This window comes from Ahaetulla prasina, chromosome 2 (assembly GCF_028640845.1).
Source record: "Ahaetulla prasina isolate Xishuangbanna chromosome 2, ASM2864084v1, whole genome shotgun sequence".
Classification (NCBI taxonomy): Eukaryota; Metazoa; Chordata; class Lepidosauria; order Squamata; family Colubridae; genus Ahaetulla; species Ahaetulla prasina.
Genome location: NC_080540.1, coordinates 28831596 through 28852871, shown reverse-complemented (window position 1 = coordinate 28852871; position 21276 = coordinate 28831596). Strand labels below are relative to the sequence as shown.

The 21276-nt window shown below is 44.6% G+C and overlaps 1 protein-coding gene and 1 pseudogene across 2 annotated transcripts; both read right to left on the bottom strand.

Moving 5' to 3' along the window:
• Positions 1 to 649: 649 nt before the first annotated feature.
• LOC131191778 (zinc finger protein 436-like) lies at positions 650 to 11383 on the bottom strand. 2 transcript variants are annotated; one of them, XM_058170238.1, is made up of 5 exons: positions 10826 to 11383; positions 9617 to 9736; positions 4648 to 4767; positions 3175 to 3301; positions 650 to 2556 (listed from the first exon to the last, which is right to left on the bottom strand). In XM_058170238.1, exons 1-5 carry the CDS (start codon positions 11177 to 11179, stop codon positions 1292 to 1294), a joined length of 1986 nt encoding a protein of 661 aa, XP_058026221.1. In that variant the 5' UTR covers positions 11180 to 11383; the 3' UTR covers positions 650 to 1291. The 2 variants fall into 2 exon arrangements, with proteins under 2 accessions (XP_058026221.1, XP_058026222.1); XM_058170239.1 differs by having other exon boundaries at positions 651 to 2553; positions 10826 to 11381.
• A 2456-nt stretch (positions 11384 to 13839) lies between these two features.
• Positions 13840 to 21276, bottom strand: LOC131191773 (zinc finger protein 420-like; annotated as a pseudogene).

The following is a 21276-nucleotide window of genomic DNA, read 5'->3' as shown; positions in this document are numbered from 1 at the left end:
GAAGAGCTGGCTGCTCTGAATGAATTCCAGTATCTGGGATCAGAAAGGTTGTTCTGAACTTCCTTCCATAGGTTTCCTCCTGCCATGGATCCTTTCGTGATGATAACATGTTCCTTCAGCAAAATTACTTCCACAGTCCATGCATTAATATGGAATTTCCGTGGATTCTTTCATGAGCGCCTTGTGATTGTTAAACCTTTCTCCACATTACGTGTATTTATATGGTCCCAAATCTCTGTAGATCGCTTTATGGGAATTAAGTGCACCTAACTAATCTAATTTAATCTAACTAAACTAATCTAACTAAGCAAAACATGGTGGCTCAGGGGCTAGGACGTTGAACTTGTCGATTGAGGGGTCAGCAGCTCAGCAGTTCGAATCCCTAGTGCTACCGTGTAACTTGTCCCAGCTTCTGCCAACCTAGCACTTTCAAGGTACGTACTGGACAGCACTAGCTCTTCGGCTTTGCAACCGAGATGAGCTCCCCGACTAGCACATATGTGCGAGGGGAACCTTTACCTTTAACTAAGCAAAGTTTCTTCCACAGTGCATTTATATGGTCTCTCCCCTATATGAATTCTTTCATGATTAATAGCACTTTTCTGATTGAATTTTTCCACACTCCGTGCATTTATATGGTCTCTCCCAGTGTGGATTCTTTCATGACAAGTAAGATCTCTGTTCCAGTTAAAGCTTTTTCCATATGCCAAGCATTTATATGGGCTCTCCTCTGCGTGGGTTCTTTTGTGAGAATAAACATTTCCTATCCAATTGTGAGATTTAAACCACTCAATTAAACATCATGGGAAACATGAACAATAAAAAGAGCTTTATTTAACTTTTGCAAAAATATCCCCCCTTGTGCTCATGTGTACAGCAACAAGAGAGCAAAGAATACATATGATTACAAGTTTAAATACAGTTTCAGAGTCAAAACCTCCTCCTCTTTAGCGCCCCTTATTTTCTTAGATATGTTTTGGGTACATAACAGCTGTTTTTCCCAGACAAGCACATTCCCGATAACTGCCCTATCTCGGTCATAACAACTATCAATTTTAGCATGACCGCTCCTTTCCTGCCAATGTACATTCCTGACATAGAATGTACTAATCAATTTATAATTCAAAATCCCTTCTTACACAACTCCATATCTAATGTCTAACAGCTGGAGTCATAGGTTACATAAACAATAAATATAGTTCAGCTCTTGCTTTTTTCTTTACAGGAATAATTCTTATTTCTCCCACCGAGCAAAGCTCTTTCCACACTCCGTGCATTTATATGGTTTCTCCTATGTGAGATCTTTGGTGTCGAGTAAGACATACTTTCCAACCAAAACTCGTTCCACACACCAAGCATTTATATGGTTTCTCCTCTGTGTGGCTCCTTTTATGAGAATTAAGGTGTGCTTGTTGGCCAACGCTTTTCCACACTCCGTGCATTTATATGGTCTCTCCCCTGTGTGGATCCTTTTATGAGAATTAAGATGAGATGTTTGAGCAAAGCTTTTTCCACATTCCAAGCATGTATATGGTCTCTCCCCTGTGTGGATCCTTTTATGAGAATTAAGATGAGCTGTTTGAGCAAAGCTTTTTCCACACTCCAAACATGTATATGGTTTCTCTACTGAGTGGGTTCTTTTGTGAGAATAAAGATGTTCTGTCCGAGCAAACCTCTTTCCACACTCCGTGCATTTATATGGTTTATCCCCCGTGTGAATTGTTTCGTGACCAGCAAGACATTCTTTCCGTGCAAAACTCTTACCACACACCAAGCATTTATATGGTCTCTCCCCCGTGTGGATCTTTTTATGAGTGTTAAGATGTGCTGTTTGAGCAAAGCTTTTTCCACACTCTGTGCACTTATATGGTTTCTCCCCTGTGTGGATCCTTTCATGACTAGTAAGACATCCTTTCTGGGCAAAAGTCTTTCCACACTCGAAGCATATATATGGTCTCTCCCCAGTGTGGATCCGTTTGTGACAAATAAGATCTTTGCTCCAGTTAAAGCTTTTTCCACACTCCAAGCATTTATACGGTCTTTCCCCAGTGTGGATCTTTTTATGAGAATTAAGTTTTCCTTCTTGAGTGAAGCTTTTTCCACATTCCAGGCATTTATACGGTTTATCCACTGTGTGGATCCATTGATGTTGAGTAAAATCATTGTTCTCAAAAAAGCTCCCTCCATATTCCAGGCAATTATATGGTCTGGTCTCTATGTGGATCGTTGTAGGACAAATCATCTCTGTTTCCTGGCAAAAGCTTTTTTCACATTCTGGACAGGTATATAGCCCCTCACCTATGTGGCTGCTCTGATGGCTATTAAGATTACTCGAACTAATGAAGCTCTTTCCACAGTTCGTGCAAATTAGACTGAACTCGCCCTCATATTCTGAAAATGTCTCTGGTTTCCAATGTGGTATGTTAGGTAATGTAAGAGAGGAGGAAGGACTCTTGGCAGATGATGTTTTTTGCAGCGTCAATAATGGTGGCTGCTTTTCGTTCTCATTCCCCAGATCATCACCATCACCATCACCATCACCATCACCATCGCCTGCTTAGAAAAATGAAAAGAAATTGTCATTAGAGTTTACAATGATGGAAAAGGAGGGGGTCTCCCCAGTGAAAAATGCCCATCTGAGCATCAGGTTTGGCACCAGCTGTGTGTCAGCTACGAGATGGTGGGTGCAAATTGTTATCCAGGTGACTCTAATGGTATCCAGGGGATTTTTCAGCCCTGAACCAGATGAAGGTTTTGCTGCTGATAAGGTCAATCTGGCCAGGCATTTCCACAGAGCATCTAAGGCCTTTTAGAAAGCTGTGGTGAGCATTTCTGCCAAGGCCTTTGCTGTGTTCTAAGAAGGTGACTGTGTAGACAACCTTGGACAAAATTGCCCATGAATGGTGGTTTATTATGATCTGGGGGCCCTGGCAGTTAAAGGGAACCAAAGGGAATTGAATGGGGCTGCCTGAGGCAGTGGCTCCTCCAGTGGATATTAGCTACATACTAAACATTCTGACTCTGATTTTTGTGAAATTAGGAAAGGATTTAAAGGTGAGGGCCAGGTAGAGTTCTAACCGCTTTATGCAATTTAGTGCAGGTAACTTCCCCATTTACCACTCAATGAAAACACCTTTCCCAATGATTGGAACGCGGAGCAAAAAGGATTCTTACCCAGAGCGGCCAAATTCATAGAAACCTCCAGCATGACTTCCCTGCACAAGGCCTTCTGGTCCGAATCCAGCAGCTCCCACTCCTCCTCTGTGAAGTCCACAGCCACCTCCTCAAAGGGATCAGAGTCCTAGAAAGAAAAAGAAAACCTTCCCCATAAGACAGTCCTTTCTAATGTTTTCTTTCTTTCTTTTTTTAAAATAATTTTTATTAAACTTTTAACTTTTAAAAACAGAATAAAGAAAAATACAACAAAAAACAAAGCACATTAAAAACACGTTACATATTTTACAGCTTGCCGTATCGGCATAAATATATATTCTCTGTTCTTATTCAGTCGTTCCTCTACATGCTTATATTTACATTGGTATCTATTTACCAATCCATCCTTATCTTACCTTACATGCATCCTTTCTTAGTTCCAAAAGAGAAGAGAGAGCTTTGCAAGAGATCACATGGACATTTCCTTATAGGATGGGCATAGGCCCTGCAGATCCACAAGGTCTTGAAGAGTGAGAAGCCCCACTCCATCTCCTCTATGCTGCTGTTGGAAACATAACTTACATGCATCCAAGTGGAAGAATGGACTCCTTGGGGACCCCCCCCTCTCGGCCTGGAATAACTCACCAAGGAGGTTTTGGGCAGAGGAATCCAATGGCCTCATCTCCCTTGCTAAGCAAACTACAAATTTGTTAGAAAACAGGACAGGCTTACTAAGTGTTTTTTATCTGCCCTATTTCAAAATGTTGTAAATGACCCTGGAAATATCAAATCACTTGATCAACAGTCTTACCGTTAAAATGTGTCAACTTTGAATTAGAGGTTTTTATATGAGAAATTTGTCCTTCCCGTAATTTATTTTTCAGTGGGGACTTTGGGGTACTTCTGAAGCCGTGTTTGTACAATTGGTATTGTTTTGCTTCATGGCTTTTATTTTGCTTTTCCAAAGTCTTTATAAAAATATTAAGAAAGATTAAAATCATCTAACATATTACCTTTTACAAATATAAGACTCTTGTGAATTGTCCTTCATTTGCATCCCCAGAACAACCTTGAAGCAGTGATGAAATCCAATTTTTTTTACTACCGGTTCTCTGGGTGTGGCTTGGTGGACGTGGCAGGGGAAGGATACTGCAAAATCTCCATTTCCATCCCACTCTAGGGGAAGGATACTGCAAAATCCCCATTCCCTCCCTATTTCTGGGGGAAGGATATTGTAAAATCTGCATTCCCACCCCACTCTGGGGCCAGCCAGAGGTGGTATTTGCCGGTTCTCCGAACTACTCAAAATTTTCACTACCGGTTCTCCACAACCTGTCAGAACCTGCTGGATTTCACCCCTGCCTTGAAGGTTGAATAAGTGAGACTCACTGAATCATTCTGTGGGGGCACCAAGTTCAAATTCACACAGACTCAGCATTTGGTTTTCAAAGTGGCTGATGAACGAAAGGGATTTAAACCTCACAAGAAACCCACATTTAACTGGCAAGGTGTCCCCAGTTGGATCCTCCTGAAAAGAATCTCTTCAGAATCATTGGATGCATCTCCTCTTCCCTGGAGCTCTTCTGAGATCTCCCCAATGAACGGCTCCTGCAACTGAAAGAAAAGTCTGGCTTATGATCCACTTTCAAATGACTTTAACCATCTTAGTTCGCTTGCCTTACATTTCCCCCCTCCAATTGTACTTTTCCAACCAAATTCAAAATGAGACAATTTGAGAACTCCTACTCTGTGAGTTGCTGTTATTTCTGGATAAACGCCTGCCACTTTTGTCAGCTGCTTCTTTTTTATTTCCTATTTTCCTTTTGAACAGGAGCTGCTTCTTTATCTCCTAACCTTTACTTGGCAATAATGGCCTTTCCTTCTTTGTGAATGTATTTATGTCTATTCTATCTCGGCCTGTCTTTTCCCTGATTATTGCAACGTCATCTGCGGTTCTCCCTGGTCTTTTGGGACTCTTATGGCCGCTACTGGTCCTTTTTGGACTATTTGGGAGCAGATGGGAGACTCGTTTGGGGACAGCGGAGGACACCGACGGCGGCAACGGAAGCACCACCCCACCCCACCCCACTCCATGATTTTTGGACTTGGCTATGGACAGATTAATAGTACTTTATCCTGGATTTAAGACCTTATAATTATTTAGACCTAATTAAGACCTTGGTCTATTAATTGACCGGGACTATACCATCGAGACTCTCCATTGTTCTTCATCTTATGCCCGTCCTTAACTGGAGAACCATCTTAGTATTAACATTCTTGCCAATCCTGAGATGGAGCCATTTTTTCGCCGATTCTTATCTTCATGCGATATTCTTCATGTGAACTCTTGCGCCTGCGAGGTGCCCCCGCCTCGCAGGAATGGCCCTCCACATTACCTAGGGCCGGCCTCAATGACGGGTCTTGGGACCCACAGAGGTGGCATGCGTCCAGAAAGAACCTGTGGCGATTTTTAGATAGGGAATTTTTAAGGGGAGGGAGGGAAAGGGCGGGTGTCGGGAGTAACATGCCGGGGGGGGGGGCAGTTCCTGCATGCGCTCGTGGCGTTTTTTCAACAGGTACGAAGGCAACGGGGGAGGATTATGTTCCTGTTTGTGAGGGTGGTTCCATTTGCACGGTAAGTGGGAGGGGCAGATATGGCGGAAGTGAGGGGCCGTATCGATCCCTGGGGGCGCGTGCTCGCTGTCTAAAAGCGATCGCGCACCCCGGCCCTTCAGACTTCTCCCGTTCCCCGGGCGGCCAGGATCCTCAGAGCTTGGGCATTTGGTTGATGCTGTGCAATGCACGGTCTGTGGTTAGCAAAGCCCCCCTAATTTGTGATCTCATACAGGGGGGGTCCACGGACCTTATGGGCATTACGGAGACCTGGTTGGGCACGGAAGGGGGAGTTCCCCTTGTTGAAATGTGCCCACCGGGTTTCCGAGCTTTTCATCAACCGAGAGCCCAAGGTAGAGGTGGAGGGGTGGCGGTTGTTATTAAGGAAAGTCTAGAACCGAGGGAGACCACTGTATCTCAGATAGCTGGCTGTGAATCCCTCTTTGTGAAGTGGGGTCATAGGATGCAAGTGGGCTTGTTGATCACGTACCTGGCTCCTTGCTGCGTGACTACAGCCCTGCCCGAGCTGTTGGAGGTGCTTGCCGGGGTGGTGGTTGAGACCCCCAGACTTATGGTCATGGGGGATTTCAACTTCATCGACCGGCTTGTCATCGACAGTAGCTCGGGAGTTCATGGCTTCCATGACGGCCTTGGACCTGATGCAAATAGTTGATGGCCCTACTCACATTGGGGGAGGCACACTGGATCTGATTTTTATCTCTGGACAGTGGTTAAATGATCTGGATTTAGGAGATTTAGTTACTGAGCCTTTGTCATGGTCAGATCATTCTCTCCTTCGTCTGGACTTTCGGACCGCCACTCAACACTGCAGGGAGACGGAACCAATACGTTGGTTCCGTCCCAGGCGCCTGATGGACCCGGAGAGGTTCCTGACGAAGCTTGGGCCGTTTCCTGAGGATCTGGCCCATGGCACGGCTGAAGAACTAGTCGCGGCCTGGGAACTGGCCGCGGCTGGGGCTCTAGACCGTGTCGTGCCTTTGCGGCCTCTAACCCGGCGTAGATCTCAACCAGCTCCTTGGTTCTCCGAGGAGCTGAGGGAGATGAAACGCCGGAGAAGATGCCTAGAGAGTGCCTGGAGATTCAGCCGTTCCGAAGCTGACCGGACACTAGTTAGGGATTATAGTAGGACCCTACCTAGTGGCATTGAGGGAAGTGAAGCGTTTTTACGTTTCCTCCCTCATTGCGTCGGCAGATAACCGCCCGGCCGCCCTTTTTCGGGTGACCCAACTCTCTCCTTCAACAGGAGGTGCGGGAGGACCCCTTACAGGGCCGTGCTGAGGAGTTTAGTGGTTATCTATACGATAAAATCGTTCAGCTTCGGGATGGGTTGGATCAAAATTGGGTAGATCCAGGTGAGAGGTCGGAGACTCGTCTTGTTGAGACTGTTTGGGATGGATTTGACCCTGTGACTCCTGAGGACATGGACAGGTTGTTGGGGAGGTTGAATGCCACCACATGTTTATTGGACCCGTGCCCCTCCTGGCTGGTGCTGGCCACGCAGGAGGTGACACGAGGCTGGCTCCAGGGGATTATCAACGCTTCTTTGTTGGAAGGGGTTTTCCCTGCTGCCTTGAAAGAGGCAGTGGTGAGACCCCTCCTCAAGAAGCCTTCCCTGGACCCAGCTGTTTTGGGAAATTATCGTCCAGTCTCCAACCTTCGCTTTGTGGCGAAGGTTGTAGAGAGTGTGGTGGCACGTCAATTACCCCAATACCTGGATGAAACTGTCTATCTAGACCCGTTCCAGTCCGGCTTTGGGCCTGAATACAATACGGAGACGGCTTTGGTTGCGTTGGTTGATGATCTCTGGAGGGCCAGGGACAGGGGCTATTCCTCTGCCCTGGTCCTATTAGACCTCTCAGCGGCTTTTGATACCATCGACCATGGTATCCTGCTGCACCGGCTGGGGAGTTTGGAAGTGGGAGGCACCATTTATCAGTGGTTCTCCTCCTATCTCTCTGCCCGGTCGCAGACGGTGTTGGCAGGGGGGCAGAGATCGACCGCGAGGCGCCTCACGTGTGGGGTGCCGCAGGGGTCGATTCTCTCGCCTCTCCTGTTCAACATCTATATGAAGCCGCTGGGTGAGATCATCAATGGTTTTGGGGTGAGGTACCAACTGTACGCTGATGATACGCAGCTGTACTTTTCCACCCCAGGCCATCCCAACAAAGCTGTCGAAGTACTGTCCCAGTGTCTGGAAGCCATACGGGTCTGGATGGGGAAAAACAGGCTCAAGCTCAATCCCTCCAAGATGGAGTGGCTGTGCAGCCGCGGCTGACTGTTGGGGGCGAATCATTGGCCCCGATGGAGAGGGTGCGCAACTTGGGCTTTCTCCTGGATGGGCGGTTGTCTTTTGAAGATCACTTGATGACCGTCTCCAGGAGAGCTTTTTATCAGGTTCGCCTGATTCGCCAGTTGCACCCTCTCCTTGACCGGGATGCCCTATGCACGGTCACTCATGCTCTTCTTACCTCTCGCTTGGATTACTGCAAGGCTCTCTACATGGGGCTCCCCTCGAAGAGCACGCGGAAGCTCCAGTTGGTTCAGAATGCAGCTGCGCGGGTGATAGAGGGAGCCGTTCATGGCTCCCATGTAACACCACTCCTGCGCAGGCTGCACTGGCTACCTGTGGTCTTTTGGGTGCACTTCAAGGTTTTGGTTACTACCTTTAAAGCGCTCCATGGCTAAGGGCCGGGGTACTTACGGGACCGCCTACTGCTACCGAATGCCTCCCACCAACCCGTGCGCTCGCACAGAGAGGAACTCCTCAGGGTGCCGTCCGCCAAGCAAGGCTTCCACCCTCTGGAATGAACTTCCCCCCAGGACTTCCCCCAGGACTTCGTCAACTGCTTGACCTTCGGACCTTCCACCGCGAGTTGAAGACTTACCTATTTATTCGCGCAGGACTGGCATAGAAATTTTAATAGTTTTTAATATTTGATATAAATTTTATGGGGTTTTTACGGTTTTAAATGGTTTTAATTTTGGCCTTATATTTAATAAGTTTTTTAACTATTGTTTTATTGTGTATATAATTGTTGTTTTATTTTGGCTGTGAACCGCCCTGAGTCCTTCGGGAGAAGGGCGGTATCAAAATCCAATAAATCTAATCTAATCTAATCTCCTCTTTTTTCTCCTTTAGATTTCAAGGCCTTTATCTCCCGACAGGGACAGGAGCAATCCGCCCTTTGTTTTGGAGTGGCTTCTCTGTGCCTCTTGCAGTGAGGAGCCCACCAACCTGACATTTCAGGGGGAGATCTTGGAATGAACACTGAGATCCTTTCGGGGGTAAAATGCACCCCCTGAAAACTTTGTTACTGTCATTAAAAGGCAATTTGGATAGGGCATTCTTTCTCACCTCCAATTCCCAATCGGGTTCAACTTTGTAAATTACATTTTACAAATACAAGACTCTTGTGAATTGTCCTTCCTTTGCATCCCCAGAACAACCTTGAAGCAGAGGTGAAATCCAATTTTTTTTACTACCAGTTCTGTGGGCATGGCTTGGTGGGCGTGGCTGGGAAAGGATACTGCAAAATCCCCATTCCCACCCCACTCCAGGGGCAAGGATATTGCAAAATCTGCATTCTCACCCCACTCTGGGGCCAGCCAGAAGTGGTATCTGCTGGTTCTCCGAATTACTCAAAATTTCTGCTACCGGTTCTCCACAACCTGTCAGAACCTGCTGGATTTCACCCCTGCCTTGAAGGTTGAATAAGTGAGACTCACTGAATTATTCTGTGGGGGCACCAAGTTCAAATTCACAGACTCAGCATTTGGTTTTCAAAGTGGCTGATGAACAAAAGGGGTTTAAACCTCACAAGAAACCCACATTTAACTGGCAAGGTGTCCCCAGTTGGATCCTCCTGAAAAGAATCTCTTCAGAATCATTGGATGCATCTCCTCTTCCCTGGAGCTCTTCTGAGATCTCCCCAATGAACGGCTCCTGCAACTGAAAGAAAAGTCTGGCTTATGATCCACTTTCAAATGACTTTAACCATCTTAGTTCGCTTGGCTTACATTTCCCCCCTCCAATTGTACTTTTCCAACCAAAGTCAAAATGAGACAATTTGAGTACTCCTACTCTGTGAGTTGCTGTTATTTCTGGATAAACGCCTGCCACTTTTGTGAGTTGCTTCTTTTTTTATTTCCTATTTTCCTTCTGAACAGGAGCTGCTTCTTTATCTCCTCCCCTTTAGCAATAGTGGCCTTTCCTTGTCTATGGAAAGGATGGCAAGAGATTCAGCGGTTCGAATCCCTAGTGCCATTACTTGTCCCAGCTTCTGCCAACCTAGCAGTTCGAAAGCACATAAAAAATGCAACTAGAAAATTAGGGACGATCTTTGATGGGAAGGTAATAGCATTCCGTGTGCCTTTGGCATTGAGTCATACCAGCCACACGGCCAGGGAGATGTCTTTGGACAGCGCTGGCTCTTTGGCTTTGAAACGGAGATGAGCACTGCCCCCTAGAGTCGGGAACAACTAGCACATATGTACGAGAGAAACCTTTACCTTATTGTTGGGTACAGGATTGGGGAATGAGTCCCTGGTCCGGAAACCATTTATCAGGTCTTCAAGTTGGACCACGACAATGAATATTAGCTATAACATCATTATAGTCACATTAATAGAATATTGCGTTTTAGAATAGAATAGAATAGAATAGAATTTTATTGGCCAAGTGTGATTGGACACACAAGGAATTTGTCTTGGTGCATATGCTCTCAGTGTACATAAAAGAAAAGATACGTTCATCAAGGTATTTTTTTTTATATAATTTATATAATTTTTCCCATTCTCTCCTTTTACTTGCAGCAAAACTAGCAAAGCTTTTTATGATTTTTTTCCCCATCCCTCCACCTCCATCACCATGTAAGAATTGAGATTATCTTTTAAATTACAGCATCCAGTCTATGACTTGTCCCCATCCTGCAGTCATTCCCACATACTATTTTACACCATCCCCACACGTGTTCTCTGGATCTATTTTCTCTGTATTTATCTGTAAGGAAGAAAAAGAAGAATTATAAAAGTCCCTCACCTGCCACCCCTTTCCGGGCTCCGGGGCGGCTGGTGGGCCGAGGAGGCAGCCTTCGGCCAGGGCCACCGCCTGGGCGCAGCTCTCCGCCCCGCACTCCCTCAGCCAGCCCGACAGCTCCGGGGGCAGCAGGGCCAGCAGCTGCTCCAGCACCACCAGGTCCAGCATCTCGGCTTTGCTGCGCCGCTCGGGCCGCAGCCACCCCCGGCACAGCCCGTGCAGGCGGCTGCAAAGCGCCCGGGGCCCCTCGGCTTCCAGGGAGCGGCAGCTGCGGAACCGCCAGCGCTCAGCCTCGGAGCTGCGGGGCTCCTCGGGGAGGCCGCTCCCCGCCTTCAAGGGAGACCCCCGGGCCTCCATTCGGTCTCCGGCTTCAGCGCAGCCCCAACGGGAGGAAATTCCCTCAGAGGCCGCCTTCGGTCACGGCGGACCCTCCCCCACCCGGTCGCCCCGCCCCTTTCCCGGTTTGAGGGGGGAGAAGGGGGCGGGGCTCCGCTCCCTCAGGGTTTCCGAGGCGGAGAAGAGCAGCTGCAAGTCGCTCCCTCCACAGGTTCCCCCGCCCTCCCTTTGCAGTCCTCTGCTGGGCTCTGCGCATGCCCTGTTCCGTGTTGACGGTTAAAGAGCGCTGGAAGCTCAGTTGGAACTGAGTCGGGAGCAGGGGGGGGGCTGCGAGGGGGGAGGAGGCCGGGAATGATGCCTGCGGTGGCGCTTGAGCGGGGCTGAAATGAGCAAACCTACTTAGATTGAAACCTGGTTTGATTGCTGCTTCTGGATACCTGGGATTTCTCTCGAAAATATGGATGCGTTCATGGGACCCGTGGAAGAAGCGGGGTGGGGTGAGATGGGGAGTCCTATGGCTGGCATCCCGACAGTAAATTTGTATATTATTCAAGGAATATATAAGCAATAAATGCTTTGGGATTCCCTCAGGATACTTTATTTGTCCTCTATGTTGTCTATTCCACAATGACCCTCTTTTTTTTCTACAGAGTATAAACTTAATATCTTTTTAGTTGCTATTTATGTTCTATTGAAGGCCTGACTTTTTATTCACCTTTTCTGTTTGCTGTTTCCTGATTGATTGATGCTTAGAAAGTTGATCTGGTTTCAAAGGACTGCCCTACAGAAAAAACCCTAGAAATTGGCCTCCTGAAGTTGGTTTCCCCCCATGGTGGACTCCAGTTTGGGGCTCCGTATTACTAGCCATGATGGCAACTGGGTCAGAAAATGAAAAAACGAACACCCGGAAGGAAACAACGGAAGAACTACACGTCATTAGAGTTTATTGATTCCAAGAGTATAAAGAGTTTCTGCTCCAAAATGGGTTAGGAAGCTCAAGTGGTTAATAATTGCCTTGGCAACTGCTCAAAAGGAGGCAGAATTTCTGGGGCTCATCTCACTCCTTCAACTTCTCCTGGTCAGAAGATAAGAAAAGGAAACCGTAAGATTTCTTTAACTAAAGAAAGGGAGAAAAAAAACCTAGCACTATTTTGCAGGAATTAACATCTGCAGATTGAAAGCCTTTCTAAATTTAGATAATTTAGGCAATTTCAGATACATGCTCAGCATCACAAGACAAGATAGTTCTCATAACCTGCGCCCAGATTACAGAACGAATGAAAATATAATGTACAATGCCATCAAAACAAATTGACATCTATTTGCTGGTTACCTAGCAAATAGAACTGATGGCAGGTAAACTAAGGCCGACATAGATTGGATTTCAGTTGTTAAAAGGCATCCATGAAAAACCTACAACAGGAGGGAGTGATGACATCAGCAAGTATTGCAGGCACAGCTGGCAAAGGAAAGCTCAAGACCATATTGGTTGGAAAAAATGCAGAAGACACCTTCCTGCAGTGGATACACAAAGGCTAGCATGATGATGATGCAAGTTTTATTTTATATAGGTTTTTTTCCCCAGGAAATTAAGCCATCAGTCCTCTGGTTGAAAAAGATAGTGATGGGGAGCGGGGGAAACTGAAGGGCTCCATTGCTATTCTGCATCCTTTTCCACATGGAGAAGAAAAATGCAGGTCAAACTAGAGAGCAGAAGAGCTGGCTGCTCTGAATGAATTCCAGTATCTGGGATCAGAAAGGTTGTTCTGAACTTCCTTCCATGGACTTACATGGTTTCTTGTGGGTGCTTTCTTTTGAGAATTATGGTGTCCTTCCTGAGTAAAACTTTTTCGGTACTCTGCGTTGTGAATCCTCTAATGGCAAGTCAGATAAATTTCTTCTAGAGGCCTTTCCATTTTGTCCATTTAAAAGGTTTCCTCCTGCCATGTATCCTTTCCTGACAATTAACATGTTCCTTCGCAGCAAAATTACTTCCACAGTCCATGCATTAATATGGAATTTCCCTGTGTGGATTCTTTCATGAGCGTCTTGTGATTGTTAAACCTTTCTCCACATTACGTGTATTTATATGGTCCCAAATCTCTGTAGATCGTTTTATGGGAATTAAGTGCACCTAACTAATCTAATTTAATCTAACTAAACTAATCTAACTAAGCAAAACATGGTGGCTCAGGGGCTAGGACGTTGAACTTGTCGATTGAGGGGTCAGCAGCTCAGCAGTTCGAATCCCTAGTGCTACCGTGTAACTTGTCCCAGCTTCTGCCAACCTAGCACTTTCAAAGGTACGTAATTTCGGACAGCACTAGCTCTTCGGCTTTGCAACCGAGATGAGCACCCGACTAGCACGTATGTGCGAGGGGAACCTTTACCTTTAACTAAGCAAAGTTTCTTCCACAGTGCATTTATATGGTCTCTCCCCATATGAATTCTTTCATGATTAATAGCACTTTTCTGATTGAATTTCTTTCCACACTCCGTGCGCTTGTATGATCTCTTCCCAGTGTGGATTCTTTCATGACAAGTAAGATCTCTGTTCCAGTTAAAACTTTTTCCACATGTCAAGCATTTATATGGGCTCTCCTCTGCGTGGGTTCTTTTGTGAGAATAAACATTTCCTATCCAATTGTGAGATTTAAACCATTCAATTAAACATCAGGGGAGACATGAACAATAAAGACAGCTTTATTTAACTTTTGCAAAAATACACCCCCCTTGTGCTCATGTGTAGAGCAACAAGAGAGCAAAGAATACATGATTACAAGTTTAAATACAGTTTCAGAGTCAAAACCACCTCCTCTTTAATGCTCATTTTCTTACGTAAGTTACATAACTACATAACCGCTGTTTTTCCTGGACAAGCACATTCCCGATAACTGCCCTACTTCGGTCATAACAACTATCTATTTTAGCATGACCTCTCCTTTCCTGCCAATGTACATTCCTGACATAGAATGTACTAATCAATTTATAATTCTGTTTTTACCCACTAAAGTCCCTTCTTATCCAACTCCATATCTAATGTCTAACTGCTGGAGTCTTAGGTTACATAAACAATAAATATGGTTCCACTCTTTTCTTTACAGGAATAATTCTTATTTCTTGCACCGAGCAAAGCTCTTACAACACTAAGTGCATTTCTCCTGTGTGAGATCTTTGGTATCGAGTAAGACATACTTTCCAAGTGAAACTCTTTCCACACACCAAGCATTTATATGGTTTCTCCTCTGTGGATCCTTTTATGAGAATTAAGATGAGCTGCTTGTGCAAAGCTTTTTCCACACTCCACACATTTGTATGGTTTTCCCCCAGTATGGCTCCTTTCATGATGTATTAAACTTCCCTTATGAATAAAGCTTTTTCCACACTCCACACATTTGTATGGTTTCTCCCCCGTGTGGATCCTTTTATGAGTGTTAAGATGTGCTGTTTGAGCAAAGCTTTTTCCACACTCTGTGCATTTATACGGTCTCTCCCCAGTGTGGATCCTTTTATGAATATTAAGACATCTTGCTTGAGCAAAGCTTTTTCCACACTCCCCACATTTGTATGGTTTTTCCCCAGTATGGCTCTTTTCATGATGTATTAAACTTCTCTTATGAATAAAGCTTTTTCCACACTCCACACATTTGTATGGTTTTTCCCCAGTATGGATCCTTTCATGATGTATTAAATTTGTGTTACACCTAAACCTTTTCCCACATTCTAAGCATTGATATGGTTTCTCCCCCGTGTGGATCCTTTTATGAGAATTAAGATGAGATGTTTGAACAAAGCTTTTTCCACACTCTGTGCATTTATACGGTCTCTCCCCAGTGTGGATCCTTTTATGAATATTAAGATGTCTTGTTTGAGGAAAGCTTTTTCCACACTCCACGCACTTGTATGGTTTCTCCCCGGTATGGCTCCTTTCATGATACATTAAATTTCTGTTACAACTAAACCTTTTCCCACATTCTAAGCATTTATATGGTTTCTCCCCCGTGTGGATCCTTTTATGAGAATTAAGATGAGATGTTCGACCAAAGCTTTTTCCACACTCTGTGCATTTATACGGTCTCTCCCCAGTGTGGATCCTGTTATGAGAATTAAGAATTGTTGCTTGAGCAAAGCTTTTTCCACACTCCACGCACTTGTATGGTTTCTCCCCGGTATGGCTCCTTTCATGATGTATTAAATTTGTGTTACAACTAAACCTTTTCCCACATTCTAAGCATTTATATGGTTTCTCCCGTGTGGATCCTTTTATGAATATTAAGATGTCTTGTTTGAGGAAAGCTTTTTCCACACTCCGTGCATTTGTACGGTCTCTCCCCCGTGTGGATCCTTTTATGAGAATTAAGATGAGATGTTTGAGCAAAGCTTTTTCCACATTCCAAGCATTTATACGGTCTCTCCCCAGTGTGGATCCTGTTATGAGAATTAAGATGTGTTGCTTGAGCAAAGCTTTTTCCACACTCCACGCACTTGTATGGTTTCTCCCCGGTATGGCTCCTTTCATGAAGTATTAAACTTCTGTTATAAATAAATCTTTTTCCACACTCCACACATTTGTATGGTTTCCCCCCAGTATGGATCCTTTCATGATGTATTAAATTTCTGTTACAACTAAACCTTTTCCCACATTCTAAGCATTTATATGGTTTCTCCCCCGTGTGGATCCTGTTATGAGAATTAAGATGAGATGTTTGAGCAAAGCTTTTTCCACATTCCAAGCATTTATATGGTCTCTCCCCAGTGTGGATCTTGTTATGAGAATTAAGTTTTCCTTTCTGAGTGAAGCTCTTTCCACACTCCAGGCATTTATACGGTTCGCCTGCTGTGTGGATCCTTTGATGTCGAGTAAGATCACTGTTCTCAAAAAAGCTCTTTCCACATTCCAGACAATTATATGGTCTGGTCCCTATGTGGATCTTTTTAGGACAAAGTATCTCTGTTTTCTGACAAAAGCTTTTTCCACATTCTGGACGTTTATATAGCCTCTCACCTATGTGGCTCCTCTGATGGCAATGAAGTTTACTCTTGCTACTGAAGCTCTTCCCACAGTTCATGCATAATTTCAACTTTTTGCTTGGACTGAAATCCCTCTCATATTTTACAGAACTTTGTGGTTTATCTTCCGTATTCAGTATTTCAGGTATAGTAAAAGAAAAGGAATGGCTCTCTGCAGTTACTCCTCTTTGCGGTTTCAGTAACCATAGCTTCTCGTCCTTCTTATTCTCTAGCCCATTACAATCACCATCACCTGCTTAGAAAAAAGAAAACATAAATTCTCATTAGAATTTACAATAATGGAGAAAGGGGGGGGGTCCTCCCCAGTGAAAAATATGCCCATCAGAGCATCAGATTTGGCACCAGCTATGTATCATCTAGGAGACGGTAGGTGGAAATTGTTATTCAGGTGACTCTAATGGTAGCCAAGAGATTTTTCATCCGTGAACCAGATTAAGGTTTTGCTGTTGACGTCAAACTGCCCAGGCATTTCCATGGAGCATCTAAGGCCTTATACAAAGCTATGGTGAGCATTTCTGCCAAGGCTCTAGTTGTGTTCTAGAAGAGTTGCTGTGATGAGAACCTCGGACAAAACTGCTCACGGAATACCTCAGCTGGTTTGTCATACGGGGCCACCCTGGCAGTTAAAGGGAATCAAGGGGATATGTATGGGGGCTCTTTGCGGCAGTGGCTCCTCAACTGGATATTAGTTATACACTAAGTATTTTCACTATGATTTTCCTGAGGTTAGAAAGGTTTTACAGCAGGTGTTAAATGCTCCCGCTTCGGAACAGTTTGGCTGATCCACTAGCGATGACAGCCAGTGGTTCGGAGAACCGGTAGTGATGGCAACTCAAGGCTCCAGCCACCCGCTTGGTCGTTACTTCCTGGTTTTAACTTGGAAGATACCTGTTTTTTAACCTCTGCGCATGCGCAGAAGGGTTTGCGCATGCCCAGAGGGTCGGCATGCCCATGGCGCGTGCACTTCCGAATCGGTAAGGACGGTAAGTAGATTTCACCCCTGTTTTACAAGTGGTGGTCAGGTCTCTTATGCAATTTAGTCCAGGTATCTTCCCCGTTTACCTCCTTATGAAACACCTTGCCCAATGAACAGCACTGAGAGCAAAAGGGGTCCTTACTCAGAGAAGCTATATTCCTAGAAACCTCCAGCATGACTTCCCTGCACAAGGCTTTCTGGCCAGAATCCAGCAGCGCCCACTCCTCCTGTGTGAATTCCACAGCCACCTCCTCAAAGGGAACATAGCTCTAGAAAGGAAAAATTTTCATTAGTAGATAATCCTATAGTTTCTTTCTTACTTCCAAAAAAGAAAACAGAGCTTTCCAAGAGATCAAATGGACATTTTCTTATAGGACAGGCTTAGGTCCTGCAGGTCACAAGGTCCTTAAAGCTGGGAAGCCTCCTTCCACCTCCTTCGTCCACCTGTTGGAAACATAGCTTACATGCATCCAAGTGGTAGAATGGCACTACTTGGGGACCCCGCTCCCTTCGCCTGGAATAACTCACCAAGGAGGTTTTGGGCAGAGGAATCCCATGGCCTCATCTCCCTTGCCAAGCAAACTACAAATTTGTTAGAAAACAGGACAGGCTTACTAAGAATTTTTTATCTGCCCTATTTCAAAATGTTGTAAATGACCCTGGAAATATCAACTCATTTGACCATCAGTCTTACCTGTCATCTTATCTGTCAGTTTTAGGGGTTTTTATGTGAGAAATTTGTCCTTCCCATAATTTATTCTTAAGTGGATATATTGGCCTATTTGTGGAATTTATATTGTTTCGCTTCATGGCTTCTACTTTTTAATTGCTTTCCCAAAGTCTTTAGAAAAAATGTTAAGAAAGATTAAAGTCTTTCAATATATAAATAGCACTTCCTAATACATGACTCTTGAGAATTATCCTTCATTTTCATCCCCAGAACAATCTTGAAAGTTAAATGAGACTCACTGGGTCATTCTTTGGGGACACCAAGTTCAAATGCACACAGACTCAGCGTTTTAGTTTTCAAAGTGGCTCATGAACTAAAGGAGTTTGAACTTTTCACAAGAAACCCACACTTACCTGGCAAGCTGTCCCCAGTTGGATCCTCCTGAAAAAAAGCTCTACTGAATGACTTGATTGATCTCTTCCCTGGTGCTCTGCTAAGATTTCCCCCATATATGGCTCCTGCAACTGAAAGAATAGCCTGCTTTATGATCCACTTTCAAATGTCTGTGACCATGTTAGCTCGCTTGCATTACTTTTCCCCCCTCCAATTTTATTTTTGCAACCTAAGTCAAAATGGGAGAACTTGAAATTTCCTACTCTGTAGGTTGCTGTTATTTCTGGATAAATGTCTGCCATTTTTGTGAAATATTTCATTGTTTCTTTATTTCCTATTGATGGGCTGTTTGCTAAAATAAAGCCAGGTCATGGCACACACTTGAAAGTAAATCAAGAAGCCTGTAATTGTGGAGTATGTCTGGCAAGAACAAAGAATGCTTATCCACAGGAAATATGCATATTTTGTAAAGCTTGTAATAATTCCATTGCAGAACTCAGCTAAAGTTTAGGACTAGAGATGGCCTGCAGCAAATAAAATGTGTATTAGGTAACTCCTGGGGCATTCATTAGCCAAGGTTTAGGAATAGGGACAGCTAGAGACCAATAGAACAAATTGTAGAATTATTAAAAAGGTTATTAGATGATATTTCTTATCTCACTTTGCCCTGCCTTCTCCTTTAGTGAAAATGTATAAAGTTTACTTAATCCTTTGTTCTTGGCATTTAGCCCAGGAGCCCTTTTCCTTGGGGTACCCCAATAAAAAGCAATCAAATCCTGCACCTCATGTCTGGCGTCCTTCATTGGCCTTGGCACCAGGCTCAGACCTGAACTGGGGACAACACTATTTTCCTTCAAAATAGTCCAGACAAGAACCATGACAATGAAGATTATCTCTATCTTCATTATAAAGTCACATTAATAGAATATTGCGATTCTCAAAGTATGTTTTCCCATTCTCTCCTTTTACTTGCAGAAAAGCTAGGAGGGTTTTTTATAATTTTTCCCCACCCCCTCCACCTCCATCACCATGTGGGAATTGAGATTATCTTTTAACTTATGGCATCCAGTCTATGATTTGTCCCCATCCTATAAAGCAATCCCCACATACTATTTACACCATCCCCACACGGGTTGTCTGGATCTATTTTGTCTGGGATTATCTGTAAAGAAGAAAAAGAAGGCATTTACTTGTTGAGAAAGTGAAACTGAATGGAGATTTTATCTTATTGTACTGGACTGTGGATTGTTGGATTATTTTAGTTTGTTTAAGTATTTTATAAGGGGATTTTCAGCAAGAACTTTGCCATGAAGGTTTTTTCAGAAGAATGGATTCGTGACTTTATACAGGATTATACAGAAAGAATGTATTTAATTACTCAAAAATACAAATTGGAAAAAAATGGAGGCGTTTTGGATGAGAGTTTGGAGGAAATTAACCAATGTAATCAGGACTTGGAATATGGAATGGAGGAGATAACAAAAGTGGATAAATATGAAGATAGGATCCTGAATAAACAAGTTGATGTAAAGAAGCCTTTTTTAAAAAGTTTGGATGAAATGCCTGAATTTGTGCTACAGGAGGCTGTCTACCGAAATGGAAAAATTCACAGGGTTAATGCTTTCCAAGAGTTCTCTTTTCGGATTGAGGGAATATACGGCAGTAACTCGTGGATTCTTGGACATAAGGAACTATTAGGAAATATTGTGACTGACTTTTCAAAAGGAGTAATGAAGGAAAGACAGAGACTAATGCATCAAAAAAAATGGCAAGAGACAAAAGTATCATCCTTGAAAGAATTTTTTTTTTTTTGAAATATTAACAGAAAAAGATATTAGCGTTCCTGAAAGACAATACGTGAGGAAGATCTGGAAGAAATGGGTTGATTATATGTTTTATAACCATCATAAAAGACTAGAAATTTGGATTTATACTCGATTTTGACGAGGAAGGACTAAAATTGAATGGATATTGTAATTTCCTTGTATTGAAATTTTATAATCTGTTGTCTTGAATTTTAAATAGAATATTCTCGAAAGATCTTATGTAAGAAAGACTTCGGGGGAAAATTATATGGTTATAGAAGCTATAAGGAGATATTCTCTGAATTGGATTGGATTTTTATGCTTTAGCTGGTTTTAAATACTTTAGGATTAATTTGTTCTATTGATCTATATATTTTATTACTGTTTAGTGTTAATTTTTTGAAGGATTTTGGTTATGTAAGGAGGAAGTCAGAGCTAGAGAGGGAAAATTGGTATAATAGTTTTGGGAAAAATTTTTTTAGCATATGTTTGTTTTATTTTAACTATACCTTGTGCTTGTTCCGGGAAGTCAGGGGAGGGGAGGGTTTGTGAAGGAGAGGGGTTGGGGGAAAGGGGAAATTTTTTGTAAAACTTTTTGAATTAAAAAAAGAAAAGAAAAGAAAAAGAAGAATTAGAAAATTCCCTCACCTGCCACTCCTTTGCGGGCTCCGGGGCGGCTGGTGGGCCGAGGAGGCAGCCTTCGGCCAGGGCCACCGCCTGGGCGCAGCTCTCCGCCCCGCACTCCCTCAGCCAGCCCGACAGCTCCGGGGGCAGCAGGGCCAGCAGCTGCTCCAGCACCACCAGGTCCAGCATCTCGGCTTTGCTGCGCCGCTCGGGCCGCAGCCACCCCCGGCACAGCCCGTGCAGGCGGCTGCAGAGCGCCCGGGGCCCCTCGGCTTCCAGGGAGCGGCAGCTGCGGAACCGCCGGGGCTCCTCGGGGAGGCCGCTCCCCGCCTGAAGGGGAGACCCCTGGGCCTCCATTCGTTCTCCGGCTTCCGCGCAGCCCCAACGGGAGGAAATTCCCTCAGAGGCCGCCTTCGGTCACGGGGGGGCGGGGGGAGAATGGGGGGCTCCGCTCCCTCAGGGCTCCTGAGGCGGAGAAAAGCAGCCGTTAAGTCGCTGCCGCCAAAACTTCACGCGCCCTCCCGATCTCCCTGACTCTGCCAGCCAGCGAGTGCTGCTTCCTAGAGAGGCAAACCCTTACAAGCGCCCCCACCCCACTCCCGTTCACTGCTCCTGGCTA

Coding starts and splice junctions, on each gene's coding strand:
- LOC131191778 (XM_058170238.1), bottom strand. CDS start 11,179: ATGGAGGCCCGGGGGTCTCCCTTGAAGGCGGGGAGCGGCCTCCCCGAG. Junction 3,302..4,647: donor GGACACCTTGCCAGTTAAAT/GTGGGTTTCTTG, acceptor TTTTCTTTCTAG/GACTCTGATCCCTTTGAGGA. Junction 2,557..3,174: donor TATGAATTTGGCCGCTCTGG/GTAAGAATCCTT, acceptor CATTTTTCTAAG/CAGGCGATGGTGATGGTGAT.